Here is a 21163-nt window from a genome sequence, read left to right as displayed (position 1 = left end):
GTGTGCAATCCTACTACAACAACAACAACAACAACAACAAAAGTCCAGATGTTAACAACAAACATAACAAATATATATAGATATATAGATAGATATGTATTTGTATTTATCCACAAATACAAGTGTAAATTAACTTGATAAACAAAGTTACTAGTCTAAAGATTCAGTGCTAAAATAACATAACGTGTCCTTAAATTGAGCAATGGTTATCCTAGATATTAAAACTTACAGCAAATATTAGACAATATGGTAGCTTGTGACCTCTCAATGGCAATTATGTATATGTTGAATCTTCACACCCGATACATTATTCTGTTCAAAACAAGATAAAAGACTTGTGGGTTCTCAGGTTATCAGCATGGCTACAAACACTAAAAACAGTCATGTTTCTAGGTTTTCTCTTTTCTATTGGTGAATTTCTGTCACAAGCATAAAATGTACAGTCATAAACACACACACACACACACACACACACACACACACACACATACATACACAGACACACACACACATCATATGAACTATACACACCCTTAATCTGTACATAGAAACGATAAGCAATTGACAAAGAAGTGCAGTGTGTTTGACTACCCCCCTCCCCCCACAACACCATGTTGTCTTCTGTGAGGACCTTCATAACAAACATGACACCACCACCAAGAGATAAGGGTGTGTAGCGTTCATCCCTGGGGAGCGAAGCCCTGGGGGGTCGGGATTGACTCCCTTGGAAAGATGCTGTACGCATACATAATCATCTTGACAGTGATGAAACGGTGGCTGTGTTTTTTTAATGATTTAGTATGTCACTTATTTTGCAGCATATTTGGGTCACATATTTAAGCGTAAGTGAAGCATGTATGTGCGTTGGTGGTCTGCCATTCCTTTATTGGTCTTGTTTTGTATGTGCTATGGTAGGTTTAGCTATGTCTACGCTATGCTACAGGTAAATTATGCTACTTTTTGAACGAGGGAAGGGTATGTAAGAAAAGTAAAGTTGTTTCAAATTGTCGTAGTGAAACACCAGTTAATTTAAGGTGCGTAAAATCCCCCGTAAGTTATTTTCTTAATAACTTTTTTTATTATTATTATATTATAAGCTGTTGTGTGTACCAAGCTTGGCAGTGTTGCTTACCTTGCTAATTAAACTGGAATTGAATTATGCTAAACAGTTGTATTATATATTTTTTTGTCTATATTTTCTCCCTTGGTTTGTTTGAAAACCATTTGTTTGTGTAGTTTTTAGTTTCAGTTTAGTTATAATTTACCTGGGCCATATTAATAAGAGGAGAATTGAAGTGTGCTATTGGGACATATCCATGAGCGGGAAGGTGTTTTTAAAAGAAAATGTTCTCCAACGCTCCTTGAACATACCTCTCTCTTCTAAGATGGGCAACACCCATTCCCCCCCCCTGGTTCCCCCCGGTGGGGGATGGGGGACGGGAGGCTCAAGGGTATCCTCCATCAAAACAACGTCTCCACCGCTCCCACATTAATGTTCAACGTGCACACTGGGATGCTATTCCCATTCTGCCCTCCGCATGGAGGTGGTGACGCAGACGATCTACGGACAACGTCGGAACGACTGGAAGTCTGGAGCTCTCCTCCGAAGAGGAGAAGGCGAAGAGGGAGGCTGTTCAAACACCACATCAACACCACAAAGAGTTACATCAGCTCGGCTTTCCTCTGTGTTGTCCGCCCCCCCCCCTTGAAAGCGGCGTGTCCGTGTTCCAGCGACGAACCCAGCGACAAGACGGCAGATCCCCCCGCCTAGATCATCAGTCAGTGGGATAGCCAAGGGGGACCGCGGGCGAGTAGGGGGAGGGTTTGGTAGGGTGTGGGTGTGAGGGGGGGGTGGTGGTGGTGGTCTTTTCTCTCCAGGAAGAGGGGGAAGTAGGATCAGCAGGAGGGAGCCACCATGATCTGGCTTTGGGTCTGGGTCCCAGATGGTGGGGGGTTCAGGGACTGGCGGGGGGTCTGGGTGAAGGGCAGGAGCCCTGGCTGTCGAAGCTCGCCGTCCTCGCCTTCCACTGAGAGACACACAAACACACGCACACCCACGAGCACAGCCACGCACACGCATGGATGGATGCACGCACACGCACACGCACACACACACACACACACAACCAGACACACAGACACAAAAAAAATATTTATTTATTTTCAATGTTATTTTCTACGTTTATGTTAAAAGTGACTTTGTATGATACAGAACATGCAAACACTATCTATTGGTTTTCCTTCAAGGCCTTTTGTTCTCAAGTGTCTGAAGGCACTAAAGCGTCACGCAACAATGCACCTCTTTCTCCGACTTCTTAGACTCCAGCAGGTGGTGCCAGTGAGCGATGGGCTTGCGTGGATACGCCAGCATCTCGTTCCAGTGGTCCCGGCCAAGACCCTCAGCGCTGCATCCAGCACGCATCACACCGATGATCTCATTATGACCTACCCTGTGGGGACAAACACACACACGGACACACACAGACACACGCACGCGGACAAATTAACAAACACACGCACACTTCCATTGATTGTTGTTTATAATTGTAGCGTGCGTTTTTTTTTTTTTTGCTGTTTTCAAAGGAGGTCTGATGCTCAAGTGTCGCCCAAAACAGGCCTGCCAGATGTAAGATGATGCTGCGGCCGAGCATCACCCTTCACAATGGCACCGCCTCATTTCAATGGTAAAAAGGCCATCAAAGCAAGGTTGAGAACAAAATCACACGCTGTACGTGCTCTTTGAGAGCGCACTCTATTAAAATTATCTGAAGTGTAAATGAAACCAACACTGTCTTTTCTCACTAGATTAGTTCACAGACCAAAGGTGTGTGTTTTGTTGCCGTTGCGCGTTACATAAACCCCTACACGGCTCATCAACGCAAAATACAAAAACGATCTAGTCCCCGTCGTGGTTGGACGCAACGGTAAACAGGCAAATGAGTCAGTATAGACCCGTCTTTTGAAGCTCACCTTCCTCTCTCTCTCCCACCAGTAGAAAGAAGAATGAAAAAAGCAGCAGATTACTGTTTTTTGACCTTCTTGACGTTCTCATTCTGTCAGCTAACGGTCTCGTCAAATCCAGTTTTCTGCTTCTCCTCCTCAGAAGGAGGCGAAGGAGTGTGCTGTTGAGGCAGCCCTGGTGTTTACCCGACTCTCGCGTGACCGTCCTCAGATGTTTCATTCCCAGAAACCACTCTTTTGAATCATATTTAACCGCTTCATTTTTACTCACGGCTCCTCATGGTTTCTGAGCCGTCAGCCTCTAAAATAAAGCTGTTAGAGACGCTCAGAGACCCGGTGGAGTGTCGCTGTTGCTGTTTGTTTTCATGTCGTACTCACAAGTCGTAGTCCATGACGGAGATGTGCAGGCTGACGTGGTCCATGCTGTCGGGGGGAATGTCGAAGATGATGGCCTCGTTGTAGGTGGGGTTCAGAGTGTTCTTCTTGATGGTCGTCTTCTTCTTCTTCAGGCGCTTCCCGTCGCAGATCAGCGACACCTTGACGTAAGGATCTGGAGCGGCGGAGAGAAACAGGAGTTGTGGCGGGTCAGGTCCAGCCCCATTGCATTCGTATAGCCCTCATGGTAATTTTTTACGAGGATCATTTACTTTGAAAACCTTGATGTATGTATATTGTTCCCTGAAATGAATCAACAAAGAAGGATAATTGGACTTTGAGCATCTGGAAGTCCTAAACATAAGGCTATTACCAACAGCGTTACTAAGAATTATGATGCAGCAGTGGACGTGCAAACTGCTTTTAATTCAACATCCGAGGTACTTAGGCTACAAAACAACACTCAATGGCCTGGCATCATCCATCCCTTGCACTGACAACAGATGATGAGTCAACACTTCCCAGTATATACAACGATAGGGCAGGGGAGAGACAGTGGATTTAAATGGTCTAATGGAGCAAAGGTTCCTGGGCAATCTTGGTTTGTGTCTTCACCTCCCCATCCTGTTGCAGTGTGCCTCTGTAATCCATTATGTCATGGCTCAGATGTATTCTGCCCACAATCTATGTACTCAATAGAAGAGTGCTTGCTCTGCAGCGTAATGTGCTTAGCGGCACAATTGATATGGCGGTGCTGTATGACAGGCGCGTGGGAATTGTGGCGATGCATTGAAAATTTACCAAATTTTGGGGTGACTGGGTCAAGGATCAAGGATGCTTTAATTGTCATTTAACATGTACGCGATAAACAAAATGCAGTACTCAGGTCTCAGTGTGCTACCTATACCCTAGAATTTGTTTAATTAAAAAATAAGCTATTAAATAAAGACATACTAAGATACCATATGATAGATGGAGGGAGGGGTGTCAAAAATGTGTCGCTCTCTTAAAACATTGGGCTGAACGTATCCACTCATAACGGTCTTCCTAGCCACGAGCAAACACATAAACGGCAGCCTTTACCGGCAGGTTTTATGGCGACAAAAGATGTGGAATGCAATGTGAAACGAGACTATTAGAATAAACATCAGGCCTGCGGCTATTTGCTGATGTCTTAATATTACAAGCGTTGAATAATAATAACTCTGGAAAATAAACATGGCTCAGCAGTTGGAGGGGGTAGGGTGTGTGTACGTGTGTGTTCAGCTCCTCCATTGTGGTCCTGTTTTACTTGACGTCTTAGAAATTGAATATTCATGCGCCTCCAGAATTCCCCTGTGCAGACATTTTTCACAATCAATGAGAATTCACCACAGACCTATAGACACACACACTCACACACTCCCCCCCCCCCCCCACACACACACACACACACACACTCTCACACACCGAGTCTCCAGAGAGGCTGTCGCCAGGCCTTACCTGAGTAGCCGGTGATGTCCATGGCCTTGAGGTTCCGGCACTTGATGACTGTGAGGGTGAGACGCCCCGCAGTGGGCAGGTAGCACAGAGAGAACATGATCTCCCCCAGGTCGACATTCTCCTGTTGAGGGGAGGGGCAAACACACACACACAGACATACAGACACACACACGCAGACATACAGACACACAGACATACAGACACACACACGCACACATACAGACACACACACGCAGACATACAGACACGCAGACATACAGACACACAGACATACAGACACACACACGCAGACATAAAGACACACACACAGACATACAGACACACACACGCAGACATACAGACACACACGCAGACATACAGACACACACACGCAGACATACAGACATATAGACACACAGACATACAGACATACAGACAACCACACGCAGACACACAAACGCAGACATACAGACACAAAGACATACAGACACACACACGCAGACATACAGACACACATACAGACACACATACATAAATCAAAGTACTCAGTTTTATATCAGTATTGGATTTCCTTCAGGCTATCGGGATCATTAATAGTCAGATCGGGGGAGCCACTAGGAGACTGCAGAGCGCTGTGCTTCAAAGCCATTATGGTTGTGTCTGCGTTTGGTGCAGGGACCGACTGAGCTGGAGGTGAAATGTCCTTTTCCATCTGAACCATTCGTGGCCTCCAAATCACGGTCAGGACATGAATTATTCATGTCACTTTGGACTGTTGGTAACTTGTAAATAGTTAAACAAGGCCAACAAATTTTAAAGAGGTCCTGCGGTATTTCTAGACATGATCATTTCTGCTCTTCATGGTATGACTGATTTCATGCTGTGTGAACACGAAGGCCTTCAAAGAGACAGTAGGCATTAATTTAGATGTGCTTGTGCATAATTCCACGTTCCCTTAATCCACCATGCATAGTAAAAGGGAGTGCAGCCCAGTTATTTCCACTTCAGTTTCATAAGATGTGAATACCACTTGCTGATTTACTAATTACATTCGGAATTAAGGTAAACAGAAAAGTTGCAAAACTAACTTTGAAAGTGTTTATATAAACAACACTCTCGCATGAATTCCAAGGGTCCAATTCTAATAACTATGCCAATAACATTTTCATTAGATCAATTAGGAGAATAACAACTATTTAGCAGGGGCCTCCTCGGGATGGAAAACAAAAAAAAAAATATTTTAATAATCAAAAACATAACCGGGAAATAATTACATTACAGCTGCTGTTGAGTGATGAGTGGTACCCAACACTGCCTTTGAGATTAGCAGCATTATCTTATAATTGTTGTTGTCTGAAAGAAAATTATCTTCCAAGCCACCTGTCAAGCACAAATCAGCCGTGGGGTTTATTAGACGCCCATGGGAAGCAGACATTTTCCCTGGGTGCATGCATGAGCCGTCCACTACAAGGCGACACACATAGGGCCAATCATCTCCAGCAGAATGAGAGCACTGTTATCAGTCCCCAGAGAGCCCTCAGCCTCTTCCCATAAACAGTATTAAGGTCGCCAGGCCTCTAATCACTTCCAATGAGCTTGGTGGGAAGCCCTCCTATTGGTTCACATCCTAACACTTCCAGAGGCCTCCTGGAAGTCTTAACATCTATATGACACACCAAGCATAGGGTTTAGTCTCAGCCGTGGAGAGACTGCGGATTTAGCGTGGATGTGAAACCCAGATGGATTTAATGAAAATCTGAGGGTGCAGAAATCCCCCAAAACGCCCTCCCAAAAAATATTCATGAAAACCTGAAGACATCCTCTGCTGAGCTGAATAGCAATGACCCAAAACATCTCAGTGCTTTTGATTTTTGACTTTTGGTTCTCAGCCGCTTCCATGTGTAAAAGGTAATGGAGCAATTCATCTGTAAGTATGATTAAGCATTATAAACAATCAGGGGAGCGTTGAATGGATAATCCCTTCTCAAACACACCACTGATTAGCAACTAAAGGGGCTTTCCCCGGAGCACTGTGTTGACGAGACACCCCCTGAAACGCGGTCATTGGATCACATCACGTCACCTCCACGCTAGCGTCCGTGGTTTTGTTATGGTGGTCTCTGAAGAAACATCCTTCCTTGATCTACAGACGGAGGATGTGAGCTTGGACCTAGCCAGCACTTGTTAGTGCCCGTGGGGGTCCGTAAATTAATCTCTTGAATCCAGCCCAATGCCTGGTATTATGCGGCTTGCTGTTCCTACCCGCTGTTACACTCAGCAGCTCGAGGTCTAGCTAGAAAGTGCAATTAAGTTATTTGCCTTGTTTGTTTTGAGTCTTTTCACTAAAGATACGACAATTCATGTTCAAACTGCACCTTAATTGCTCTTTTTGCACTTCTGTTTAGATCTCCATCTACGTTTCGTTGTCTCTGTACTCATACCCTGCACAATGACAATAAAGTTTAATCTGAATCTGTTGGCAGCGTGACGTCCGTACTTTGGGGAGGCACCTGTGTGTTTGTCTTGCCTGCTGGAGCTCTGGGCGTGAGGAGCACTAGGAGGTTCTGACAGGAAATCATTCAGCCATCTGCGTGCCAAGGCCCTCGCCAAAATTCTTTCAGCTGCCTGAGCAATAACCCTGGAGATTATTGATCAGCCCACAAAATACTGCTGAAGTTCAACAACCGGTGAGGAGGTGGAGTTGGAGATGGGTAAGGGTGATGGGGTGATGATATTAAAGTGAAGTGCTGTGTGAAGAGACGAGAGTGAGGTGAGGGATGCGGAGGCAGGTTTCTACCAGCTTGGCCCAAGGGCAGCACCGGCAGCAAGGAGATTAACAATAATGGTGGCTTAAGTGTGCTGTTAGTTGGAGTTTTTCATTTAGGATTGTTGTCTTTCCTTTTAGGTACAGCCATACTTCAGTACTGTGGGGAAATCATGATGCTCTATAAAACAAAGGATTATGCGTCAACGTTGTACTAATGTAATCTATTCCTATTAAATCAGAAGGATCAGCGCAGGATCACGTCTGCTCCGTTTCAATACGAGAAGAAACCCGACAAATCCATTTCTTTCTTGTGAATTCATTTCAGACTTGAAATTATTACGTTTCCATGTATTCGCAACACGGCATGTAACGCGAGTAATATCATAAAATCGATGCAAAAAGTCAATAAGCCCACCCTCCCCATGCTATTTAATCAATCAGTCACGTGCAGGCAGTGGCGTGTGAACCTGTGTGAACATGAGACAGAGCGACAGCAAACGACGATCCTTACAGTGGTGGCGTACTCGATGTCCCTCCACACCGCTGTCTCCCGGGACAGGTCAGACATCTCCAACAGGTTGTCCAGCACCACCTCGCCGATCATGTCGTGACGGGAGAAGCGGTCAAAGTCAAAGACGCTCATGTGGAGCTTCCGGACGGCCAGCTCGTCGTAGGGCACCGGGAACTGGAAGCTCTCGTTGAACGTGGGGTTGAGCGTCTTGCGGTGGACGCGCGTCTGGAACTTCTTGCGGTCGGGCAGCAGGTACACCTTGACGTAGGGGTCGGAGCTGCCGCACAGGTCCTTGGCGGGCAGGTCCAGTGCCCGCAGGATGTTCACCAGCAGGGCCTCGTTCTCGTAGTCGTACTTGAGGGAGAAGTGGATGCGGCCGCAGTTGATACCGGTGTACTTGTCGGCCTCCTCCGCCTCTAGGGTCTTCTGCTTGTACAGCTCGGGCTTGATGCGGCCGATGCTGGTGGGCTTCTCGTCCAGGTCGGGCATGTAGTCGTTGCCCAGGTCCAGGCTGCCCACCTGCATCTGTCTGGGCAGGTGCCTCTTGAAGGAGTTGTGCCTGGGAGGGGGGTGACCGGGGGAGAGATGGGGCGGTAAAGAGAAATGGGGAAGAGAAAATGGTGTGTCAAAATGATTTGCTTTTTGGTCCCTGGAGAGATGGAGGATAAGGGCGACATGCAGCAGCGGCCCGAGCGGTTCTGCTGTTTAAACATCGGACACGCTCCCTCTAGGGTCTCATGATTTAGTCCGCGGCCCGGCTGGGCCCTCGGGGAGACCGGGCCTGCACCCGGCCACTGTAATGTTAACCCTGGTGAAATGCTTCTCTGAGTTATGATCACCATATGTGCTGCTATGTGATAACTTGATATGCACTAATAGCTTTTCGTTGGACAGATGGGCTTGGTGTGATTGTACCGATAACTTTCTGTCACAGGCGGTTTGAGGAAATAGGCTGATTCCGTTTTAGCCCTTGTTAGTGTTTGTCAGCTTTAGTGCTCCTTTCTCTGTGTTTGTTGAAACATATTATATTTGTAATATTTCACTTGTTTAATTCTAATTTGTGTGTGTGTGTGTGCATTTTTGTGACAGAAATAGATGAGAGAGAATAAGAGAACGAGAGACATGGGAAGGAGGGACAGATAAAGAAATAGAAGGCAAGAGAGAGAGGAGAGAGGGGCAGCCTGCTTCCCTTCACAATGTAATCACACTGTGTAGATTTTCTGTGTAAAGACAGATTAGCTCAATCTCGTTTTTGTGTGTGTGTGTGTATGTGTGTGTGTGTGTGTGTGTGCTGGTGTTAGTGTGCGTATGTGTTTGTATGTGTGTGTGCATGATGTGTGAACACATAAGAGATTGATTGACATTGCCAGACCATTAGTGTCAGAACAGCACCATGTAATTATTTCCCATGGCTGTGTCTATATGAACACTAAAATGACTAGCCTTGTATTTCAGATTCCTATGGCAATACTGCGCTCTCTCCAATTTCATTTTTACTATTCAACAATTGTGTAGTTATAACTTTTATATGTTCCTCCCAACCTCACTTGTGGCTTTGGATAGTAATAAAAGCATAATCATCTAAATGACCCCCCCTTCATGTTACTGGGGGGCCAGTGGTGGCAAGGGGGGGGGGTGGGGTTGGTAGGGGTGGTGTGCTGGGGGTGGTGTACCTGGTGGAGGAGGCGGGCTCAGTGGCCTGCCGCGTCATGCGCTGCGTGCGCCGCAGGAAGTGCTCGCGCATGGACAGCTGCACGTCGGTGGGGATGTCTGGCGACGTGTGGCTGATCTTCACCGCCGCCTCCAGGAAGCCCATGGACCCCAAGGGGTGGTCCTTCACCTTCTCCGTTGCCATGGTGACGGCGGCCGGTGACGACGGCGGGGGCAGCAGCAGATGCTGCTGCTGCTGCTGCTGCTGGGCGCCGGGCGTCGGCGACGGCGACAGAGACGCTGACCGGCAGGGGCGGGGCTGTGCGGGGGGGCCTGCCGGGCTGGAGAGCAGCGTCTTGCTTCGCCACGGCACCAGGCACAGCTTCCAGGAGGCGAGGGCGAGCAGGCCCAGCAGGGCCAGGCCACACACCACGAGCACGGCACGCAGGACCCCGAAGGCTGGGTCTGGGAGTGGAGGAGGGGCGGCCAAGAGAGACAGAGAGAGACGGGGAGAGAGAGAGATAGGGAGGGAAATAGGGAAAGAGACAGGGAGAGAGAGAGGGAGAGAGAGAGAGAGAGATGGGGGAGATAGGGAGCAAGAGAGACAGGGAGAGAGAGAGAGATGGAGGGAGATAGGGAGAGAGACAGAGAGAGAGAGAAAGAGGGAGATAGGGAGGGAGAGAGCCAGAGAAAGAGAGAGAGAGCCGCAGGGACGAGATAACAGGGGGAGAAGGCAATATGGACAAACAGATGGTGATTACAAGGGGTGGAGAAAGAGAGAGAGAGAGAGAGAGAGAGAGAGAGAGAGAGAGAGAGAGAGAAACAGAGGATACAAGGTTAGAGTGCAAAACATGATATTATTTTTTCATGGGCGCATGGTGAGGTGTTATACAAGGGCGCTGTAGTACCTAGAGGAGCTGTGAAGTGCTGGGAGTTGTGTTTGAGATGTCATGAATATTAAACTTAAACTATTAAACCCCCATTAGGCAGGGGAGAGGGGTGGCCATGTCTGTGTCTGGTTATGCATGTAAATAGAGATCCTTTCCTATCACACATGCAGACACACCCACATGCACACACATAGGCATACAGACACACACAGACACTAACACAAGCGTGCAGACACACACACGCTCAAATCCGATTTTTGGTATATTTTCATTAGCATTTTGCGATTCGGTGTAATAATAATTACAGTTTAGTCAACACATGATAAAAAATACACTTTATAACCATATTCTTAATAGAAAATGCATATTCTTGGGAACCAAGCCATGGTGTGAAAAAGAGAGCTCTGAAGGAAGATATTCAATATAAATGTGGGGAGGAGGGAGGAGGTTGTGTTTGGGTAGCCGTAGACGAAGCTCCAGAATCCCCCTCTGGAGATATCGAATGTCCGCGTGGAAAACATCTTGGGTTTTCGAAGAGAGAAATGAGTAAAATTTTGGATGTTATGAATGTGCTGTCCAAGGGATGGCCACGGTGCCAATAATGGAGCTGGAGACTGCTGAGCACAGAGGTGGCATTCAAAGAGGAACCCAAGAAAAAAATAATACATTCAGCCTGCTGTTCCTGGGGGTAAACAGCAGTGCTCCCTCCCCCTACACAGCCCCTGGTACCGGCAGTCATTTTTGCATGCTTTACAAAGGCTTTGAAATGTTTCTGCTGCAGTGTTTTCCTCTATTCCACATCCCACGCCGATTACACAGATTTATCAACAATACGCTGGGCCCCGGAGCGTCTGGGGGTGTTTGGGGGGGGGGTTGGGGCGTTTGGGGGGCTGACTCTGATACGCGCCAGCAGCGGTGGAATTGAACTGATAGTAGCAGGATCTACGCTAACAGGCACTTTCAATTTGTTCCTGTAATATATGCAGCTGGCTCCAGCTCCTGAGGAGCAGAGGTAAATACAAGAATATCTCAGGCTGGTAAAGCCTGTGAGTGTATTTCAGTCCACGGAGGATTCTTTTCGTTTTCCCAGCCACCCATGTCCAGACATGGAGATAAAAAAAGCATGCCTGTTGCCAGCTTGCGTTTCAAATCAGGAGTTGATTTGTGCGTTGCTTAGTCAACACCATCATTAAAACCAAATAAAAATTTTGTGTTTTTTTTTTCTTTACCGACTTATTCTTCAGAAAAGACACACCATGAGCAGCGGTCAAAGGGAATGTCTACCCAGGGGAATTTACCAGCTTATCCGAAAGGTAGACTGCGACGCTTCTCAGGGTTTTATGGCTGCAGAGGGGCGGATTTGAGTCTTTGGCTCTGCTTCTGTGTGTCATCTGAGATTTCACACAGTCCCCCCGGGCACGTCTGCTCTGTCGCCGGCCTCCTCCCAGTCGCCACGGCGATTTGAAGCAAAGCCACGGCGCACGCTGAAATCCGCCAACAACGGGCGGCTGTTTCGCTTTCTTTCGGTATGTGTCGACGGGTCACAAAGTGGAGCGAAGTACGCTTAATGCAGACGTGACATTAAAGTTGAGCCCATCTCAGTCGTTCCCCGTGTCAGAGAGAACAGTGGAAGTGGGAAGGGAACACAATCACACACCCACACACATCCATAAACCCACAATTACACACATCCACTAACCCACAATCACACACACACACACACACATCCATAAACCCACAATCACACACATACACACACATCCACAAACCCACAATCACACACATACACACACACACACACACACACACACACACACACACACAAGCACACAAGGACACTCTCTCTCGCCCACACAAGTACACTCTCTCTCTCTCACACACACACACACACACACACACACACACACATGCACACACTCACACAGACACACACACACACAAAATCACTCACACTCTCACACCAGGAGAAACTAATATATAATTTATATTATGGAAGGGCTACTAAACAGTTCCGGGGATGTGTGAACAGCGTAGGAGTGGCCCTGTTAAGCCTTTCATTCAACTCCTAAACACCACTTTGCAGAAACCAGCCAACTCTATTTCCCATGTTATGAAACCCTAATGATCTGTCAACCAAAACAAATAAAACACCAAGAATATGAAGCCCTAGGCCTGCTCAGACCTGCCGGTGGTCATGGGAAGGGACAACAAGTCTAGTCCATTTCCAAGACAGTATTGGACATGTTCTAGGCAATACTAGACGTCCTTAGTCGCAGCTTATAAAAGCATCTCCTGCAGGCACATGCTTTAAGATTGGCTACAGGGCGGTCACCAATTAGATGGAAACAGGGTTTTAACACACAAACAACCAATACCTGGCTGCCATGCATGGCTTTTTATTTTTTTTATATACATATTTCTTTATTTTTGTGTATGCGTGTATATAAATGTACCTTTAAAAAAATATATAGATATATAATTTGTATCCTTATTTATGCAAGTGTCTGTTTGTGTATGATATTCAAAAGAAAAATGACAATAAACATTTTGTGAAAAAAATGAACAACAACACCTGGCTTGGCTATTAGCAATATCACATGGGCAGCATCCTGATTTTAAGAGATTGTTGATGCACACACACACTAACACACACACGCACACAGACACACCAAAACAAGTCGACAAACACACACACACACACACCCTCGGCCTAATGAAGCGTCGGTGTGGAAGGCTGAATGTGAGAGGAGAGGAGGACAACCACAATGAAACAGGCATTGACAGAGACAGTGGTGCTCTCTCTCTTTCCCTCTCTCTCTCTCTCTCTCTCTCTCTCTCTCTCTCTCTCTCTCTCTCTCCCTCCCCATAGACAGACATGCATAATGAAGCGCAGCAGTATGAACCTATTATTCCACCCGGGCTCCAACATCACCGACAGCGTGAGACCGGACTGACCTTAGGTTTTCAGACAGCAGTAATGATCACACCGCCACCAGATAGCAAGGACTTGCTCTCTCTAATCTAGCTACCTATCTATGTTTCTATGTATCTAGTGCTGGATACAGTCAATCAGGGGAGGGTTCCAATTCTGGAGCTTACTTGGGCAATACCAGTGGGGGGGTCTGCCTCAATCCCCGAATAAACGTCCTTCAGGTGGGTTTTGTGGAGAATAAATAGGTGGTAAGTCGATAAACGACAGGTGTGTGTCTAGAGAAAAAGCAATCCGAAAGGCACCGATATTGCTTTCGTTGGCAGGAAATCACAACAGCAACCGTGGCATTTTTGAGGAGGCTGTAGCTAGTTTCACAGCTGATTCAATTGACCACTATTCTGTATTGTTTCCAACAATCCTGCAGAGCTACCAGAAACACAGCTGCGCATGGAACCATTTCAAACTTCTCTCCCAGCCATGTGGGGTTGACTTGAGTGGAGGTAGGAAGAGGTACAGTGAGAGTAAAGTCATTTTCAAAAGTAAATGAACAATGTTGAAGTGCAAATGTAATCAAAGTTTGTTTAGGATGTCAGAGAACAAAGTGTAGCCAAGGTGTACTTCTTCTTGGGTATTTTGAAACCCTGGTTTCTGTAGTAACCTGATCATCATGCAAAACATGGGACATGTCCATTTGATGTTTAGAGAGGGTTCAACCTCACGGAAGTAGTCAACATTTACATTGGACTCACTATTTACAATGAAGTTTCGTTTTGGAAAAAACAACACTTCAGTGTCTTTGTGATTGTTTGCGATTGAATGATTGTCACGTGTCTCCATTCTCAGACTAATTTCCCCAGAGAGCATCCATCTCTAGCGATGGTTGACTGATGGTCCTTCTGGAATATACCTGGAACCAATAGTTTAGAGTTCACCTCGACTCTGCATAGCCTCCCCCTATCCCCTCACACCACTCTTACGCACTTATTGTATGTTGTACATCCTGGCACTTAATGTATGCACTTATTGTATGTTGTAGGTCCTGGCCCTTAATGTAGGCACTTGGGGCCCTATTTAGACAAAACGTAGTAGCTTTGTGGGCGGTTCTATGGCGATGTTGCTATTATGACGGCAGATAAATGACTCTTGCGCCTGACGCAAATCTAAAATGGGTTGGTCTGAAACCCATAGGTAGGTGTGTTTTGGGCGTAACGTGCAATAAACCAATGAGAGTTCCATCTCCCATCCCCTTTAAGAGCCAGCGCATTTGACTTGACGAGTTGATATTTTGACTGCGTGTTTGCGTCTCCGCTGAGACAGATGCATGACCACATGAATTTCAAACTTCAAATGGCTCAGTTTATGGCCAAATAATAGGCCTAATTCACACATGGAATAGCGTTTTCTTCTCCAACTTCAGAAACACTGAGTCGTCATGTAAATTGCGGCAAAGACAACTTAACACAATGATATGCGGACGCAGTCCTGTGGCCGCAACTGTGGGTCTATTTAATGATATGCAGCAATACATTAACAAACATCGTTTGTTACCAGTATTGTATACATTAACGTTATCGACTTGTGTTCATAATATGCATGTGTCCCCCCGTTAATATACATCGCCATGGACTGTATGATGCATTACGTGTTTAGTTTGCGTGTGTTTAAACAGATGGGTGCACACACACACACACACACACACACGCCAAGCATCACTCGTGTTCATTCATTCTTTTAAACACTCACTCACGGTAAAACTGTCTTCTCACGATCAAATATTGATCAATCCTAAAAGTTATGGGCTTGTACACAATGTCTGTGTCAAGAAAATATGTGTTTGCTGTAGTACGGTGTTTGCAGATGCATTGATTTGATAAATGATTGATTGATTGATTTGATTGATTTGATGAATTGATAAATGTAAATTTAATGTATAGTGGCTCACCTCTCCTCAGAGCCTTTCTTCTCTGGCAAGTGGAGGGATGATATGGACGTAGAGAGGAGATGGAGGGGTTAGGCAGGGACTCTGCTCTTATAAAGCCACTCAGATTCTGCACAAAAAGGTCCTATATATACACACCCACTGACGAATGGCAACCTACCCCGGCAATCAGCTGCACTGTGTGATGCTCATCACTTTTCTTTTTTTTATTATGTGCATTTTTCAGCTTTTTTTATTATAGAGAGAGACAGAGAGGAAAGTGTGGAAGACAGAGGGGAAGACATGCAGTAAATGACCCAGGTCGGATTCAATCCTGGGTCTCTGCGATTAGGACTGTACCTAAAATATGGTATGCGCCTTATCCCATTGCGCTACCGGGGCTCCCGATGCTCATCACTTTGTTTATTTCTTTATTCCCTTTATTGATTCCCTTTGGAAAGTGAAGTGGAAGAATAAAAGTATTTAACTAAATGTCAAACACAACATGAGATTAAAAAAAAGAAGACAAATATGAATTCTGAAGTGACATGGTGACATTTTGGAAATAGCTTCAATTTGCCGGTATCGAGCGGAAAAGTGTCCCAGATTGCATTTTTTTCTGCAAAGAAGCTGAAATTTGTTCAGGAAAACCCCACGCGAAACTTAATGTCATTTCCTGAAATGGGGGAATGGTATACGTAGCACTGCACACTATCAAATAGGCTTCACACTTCATTGCACCCCTCTTGTTTTGTCAATGTTTTTTTTTTCACCCCATTTTTTTGTCTTAAACACACTTGCACCCGCAAGCAAAAGCAGACTATCAAGAGAGAAGCGAGATGCTCTGATCTTGATGTGGGTTTCTCTGCCATTTTGGGAATCGCAGTATCCTGTAATTCCTCTTTGAGCGCCACCTCTCAAAATCCCCCATAATCCTCTGAATCACCAAATCCCAAACCTCCACTGCATGCCTGCAGGAGATGTTTAGACAGCAGCAAAAACATAGACTAAATGTTTTACCCCCAACACATTTCCCTTTTAATCCCACAAAAGTTATTGTGCATGATATGATGGGCTTAGCCCTCCTCATGTATCCCTTAGTTATAACTCACGAGTGATTCACCATGCATCGCTTCTAAATGTGACTGAGTAAATGTTTGGTAATAAGAGAGGTGCTGTATTGCAGTATTTTATGTGCCTGGAGTATGACGCCCCTTAGAGATGTCTGCCTCGGTGGCTGCCAGCGGTGGGTGACCTTTCGAGAATGCATGCTGAAAGGTCATTGGCTCTTTTAAGCATTTGAAAAAGAAAAAACTGCACGGAAAAACTGTACGGAAAAATATTACACACCCCACTTCCAAGAAGTTTTTATCACATTTGTCTTCCATTACATAATTACCATAGGATATGGGGGTTTTAGGGTTTTATTTAAAAGTAATAACTGGACTATTTTCCTATTTGTGTACGCTTCAGCTTTAGACATTTAAATTGCAGCATTAAGTCCTATGGGATGGTGATCTATGAAAGAGGAAATTATGCGCCGATGAGAATTCAATGCAAGAGGAATGTTTGATAACTTGGGAGAAAGATAGCTGGCATGAATTGAAAGAACTCCATTTCGTGCATTTGAGTTACGATGAGACATCACAGGCGCTCTCCTTCCTTCCGGATCTCGGCTTCGATGAGGCGACACTCCGTGCCATATGGAACGGTGATGAAGCATGAACATCCACATGCGTACACTCATCATGCAACATTTTCCGTCTTGTCTACCCAACAGCTGTAAAACCATCAGTGAATTGACTTGGATAAAAAAATTGAATTCTTTATCTAAATGACATCCGCATGTAAATTGAGGTTCCTTCCATTCCACACAGCAATCAATTTATACCCACACTTTAAAGAGATATAATTATATCCCAATGTAGATATACACAAAATATAAGCATTTAGGATCCACGTTCCTGGGTGGAAGTGTTCATGTTGTTTTTATCTGAAATTCTCACTGCCACCCGTGATAAACACTTCTGCTAATTGACTTCACTTGTTTTTCATGCAACGTCTCAGCACCCGCATTTTGAGGGCTAATCCGAGGGCCAACCCCCAAGACTTTTCTTTATTCGTACACAGAAGTGTGAAGTCTTTCTTCTCTGCAACACTCTCCCAATTAATAACAACATCTGTTCATCCACATGAAGAACCAGCATCTCTTTTTATCCAACAGTTTATGATTCCAACTGGATCATACCAGTGTTACCATCTTATCTCCATTAGTGCAGATTCGGATAAAACTGATTCCCATAAAGTCTTAAAGCAATATATTTGCCATAGTTTATTGAGTATATGAATGAGTGAAATGTTGAAAATGTGTGGGAAGAAATACTCTGCAGAGACTTGAAAACTATACTAGGCATAACCAATCTTCATGAAAACATGCATTAACCCATTGACCTCCGTGTTTATCTCCAATCCAATGGCTGAAAAACATCTCTGGCTGGCTGTGATTGGACGCTTCTTCGCTAATCTGCAAATCAGACATCAGGAGGGCTTTTCCCCATCAATATGATATCTGTATATAATATCAATGAATGTCAGTGAAGTAAAGCAGGATGACAGAATGGACGTCACACAGTGATGCACAGATGGTTCAACGGTTCAACAGGGAATCTCCAATAACACTTTGCCCATTGGAGATAATTCAGATTCACTGTGCATTTAAACATTTAATATTTTATCACCTGCGCATCCTGTTGGTGATCCAGTGTTGCTTAGCCAGGACGTGGACCCTACAGATGGTGAGTGAAGTGGTGCGGTGCCGTGATGGATGGAGGAGCTAGACACATTATTATTTAAAAGCTTGGAGCGGACAGTGTAAACAAATACTGGCCAGCATTTGTGGAGGAAACAGAATAGCATCATCGTTTGGCACGCACCGATCAGTGTATGACGAAGGGCTTTTTTTTGTTCAAATACATACAGCATATTATCCAATTCTAATGAAGACGGTTTGATTCGTCAAGAAAAAAGGAGTGATGTTCATATGATGTGACATAGAGTCAACTGTTTAGTAACAGCAGTGCATTAGATCTGTACCATTTATTATTTAATCTGTAGTTCCACTAAGTATTATAGCTTATGTTTATTTAAATAATTCATATTTATATCATGAAATCATATCATCTTTTTTGATTGATATACTTTGTACTAAACATGCTTTCAAGCATCAAGTTCAGCAAGAACAGATTCAGTGCATCCCAACTATGTGTTATTCTTATATTCTGGGTATTATTTTGTCTTTCCAGCAGACAAAAGCATTGAATTATTCACACCTTTAAAATAACACCTATACATATCAATTTTAGGAATGCTATTATAACCTCTAATACATATTGTCATTGCCTCTGACCATGTTTAATGGTCCGTCCCCATCACATTAACCTAATCAGCCCAAGCCAAGGTGGGCCCTGTGACCTTTAAACCTCCTCTATGAAACAAGACCCCAAGCCTTGTAAGCCAGGCTCCCTCCGTCTGCTCTGGATCACACATAACGGATACCACATGCTATATTTCATTCACATGCATCATTATTGCTGTAGCAGCAGGTGTGGTGGAACTATGGCAAGCCATTTTTTTCACTCTCCCAAGTGGGTGCAGCTCAATCCGTTGATCGGATCATATTGAGGGTCAAATTTCCTATTTCTCTTCTCCGACCCACGAGTGTCTTCTCAACGAAGGGCTGCTTCAAACACCTTTGGAGTGTGTGTGTGTTTGTGTGTGTGTGTGTGTGTGTGTGTGTGTGTGTGTGTGTGTGTGTGTATGCGTGAGTGTGCGTACGTGTGTGTGTGTATATGTGAGTCTGTGTGTGAGTCTTTGTGTGTGAGTGTGTGCATGCATGTGTGTGTGTGTGTGCGTGCGAGTGTGTGTGTGTGTGTGTGTGTGTGTGTGTGTGTGTGTGTGTGTGTGTGAGTGTGTGTGCGCATGCATGCTTGCATATGTGTGTGTGTGTGTGTGTGTATGTGATTTCAAAAGATTTCAAGATCATTTCAAAAGAAAGGCCTCCTCACAGATTCCTCTCAGAAAAAGCCGGCTCATTACTTTCCTTAAGGGTTGGGGCGGGGGGGGGAGTTTGTGACCCTGTTTTGATCGTCCTTGGGCCCCAGGGTGTGTAGGACAGTACCGGGCGTGGGGTCAACAACAGGAGATGAGGCTTGGCGTGTAATTGGGGATGGATGGCTAGTGGTGGAGCATAGAGCGATTGATGTAGAGCAAGAGGAATGTTCCACCTTTTCCAGCATTTAATCAAGAGCTGGTGAGACTCCGTACACCAGGCATCTGCACACAGATTGGCAATTTGGATCCTGTTAAACTCATCTTCCGATTGTCTGTGCTTGATCTATAACACATCATCTAATTTGGTATTGATTGTGCGGTAAATGTGGTTGTTGCTCTGAAGCTCACAGCCCTTGCGCTGCTCTTGAAGGGGCTGGAGGGGACATATGATACGTGATTACAAATACAGGAAGGGGTCTGTTGGACATGTCTTGGATCAATCGGTAGCATGCTGTACTTCTACTTTGCATATGATCCAAAGCATAAGCACAGAAAACCCTGCTATCAAGCTCATTGGAGCTGATAATAGTGTGACATTACATCTGCTGGTATGAGCATGCTGCCACTACATGAACACTATTTAAAGGATGGCTTCTCCAAGAAAATATATTTGTAAGTAAAACATTTTATGATACACGGCTAATTGTGATTCAGGAACTAACAGCATCTGCTATGGAGGCGCATCATGAAACCCTTGCGAAGGAGGTGATGCTTTATAATCAGGGCAGAGGAGAGTGACGCCACTTGAATTTAACATCCATGCTCCCCTCTAAACGCTCTGCAACACTGCAGGCACCACTGTTTTCCGCTGGTTGCTGAGTGTGCACCAGGCGGTCCTATAACACATCCCCTGGGCAAGCCTGGCAGCCCCCAGGGACCCCAGGCCACGTGGAGTCCTGTCACAACCCTCGAAAGCGGTGCCCTGTCGTCACAATAGTGTGTGTGTGTCTCTCATAGTGTGAAATTTTGCATTGAAATGGATCAGCCGCCTTGGTGTTATCTCACCAATCATATTGCCCCTACCCACCGCTATGCTGGTGTTAAGCAGCTTTGGTAGCGCACGTCGTGGGCTGTTGTGTTTCTGTACTACACACCCCGGGGCTCCTGCTATGCTGAGTGACGGTCACCCCCGGCTAGACCTGCTGGACTCCTGGGAAGCTTTAAGCAAGGAAGTAAAGCAAGTAAAGGAAGCAGGGAGAAAGTGGAGGGGGAGGGGAGTGGGGGGGGAGACATGGAGAGGAGGCCAGGATCTTTGAATCATCTCACGAGGAAGACCAGGAGGAAGACCGCCCCCCGCCCACCTCCCTCTCCATCCCCCCATGATCCTATAAATCAGATGCAATCATGCCAGCGAGGCTCAGAAACGCACGTGCACGCATGCGACCACACACACACACACACACACACACACACACACACGTCAGCAAAGATACACACACACACACACACACACACACACACACACACACACACATGTGAGCATACACACAGACACACTCAACACCCAGTCTTATATAAGCACCTACTCATGCATATATGTGACCTCCCCATCCTCCATTACACAAACACACACACACACACACAAACA

General features: G+C 45.5%; 1 protein-coding gene across 1 annotated transcript in view; it reads right to left on the bottom strand.

Moving 5' to 3' along the window:
* Nucleotides 1-1955: 1955 nt before the first annotated feature.
* The window catches only part of syt6a (synaptotagmin VIa), a gene marked incomplete at both ends in the record, with an annotated part of 32364 nt that continues 13156 nt past the window's right edge, over nucleotides 1956-21163 (bottom strand). The window contains 6 exons of the mRNA XM_084479814.1: nucleotides 1956-2027; nucleotides 2300-2450; nucleotides 3340-3511; nucleotides 4819-4939; nucleotides 8076-8634; nucleotides 9749-10190. Coding sequence (XP_084335940.1) covers nucleotides 1956-2027; nucleotides 2300-2450; nucleotides 3340-3511; nucleotides 4819-4939; nucleotides 8076-8634; nucleotides 9749-10190 — 1517 coding nt within the window. The remainder of the gene's footprint in view (nucleotides 2028-2299; nucleotides 2451-3339; nucleotides 3512-4818; nucleotides 4940-8075; nucleotides 8635-9748; nucleotides 10191-21163) is intronic.

The sequence above is a fragment of the Micromesistius poutassou genome (assembly GCF_964030765.1).
Source record: "Micromesistius poutassou genome assembly, chromosome: 15".
NCBI lineage: Eukaryota > Metazoa > Chordata > Actinopteri > Gadiformes > Gadidae > Micromesistius > Micromesistius poutassou.
This window is presented reverse-complemented; position numbering and strand designations above follow the sequence as displayed.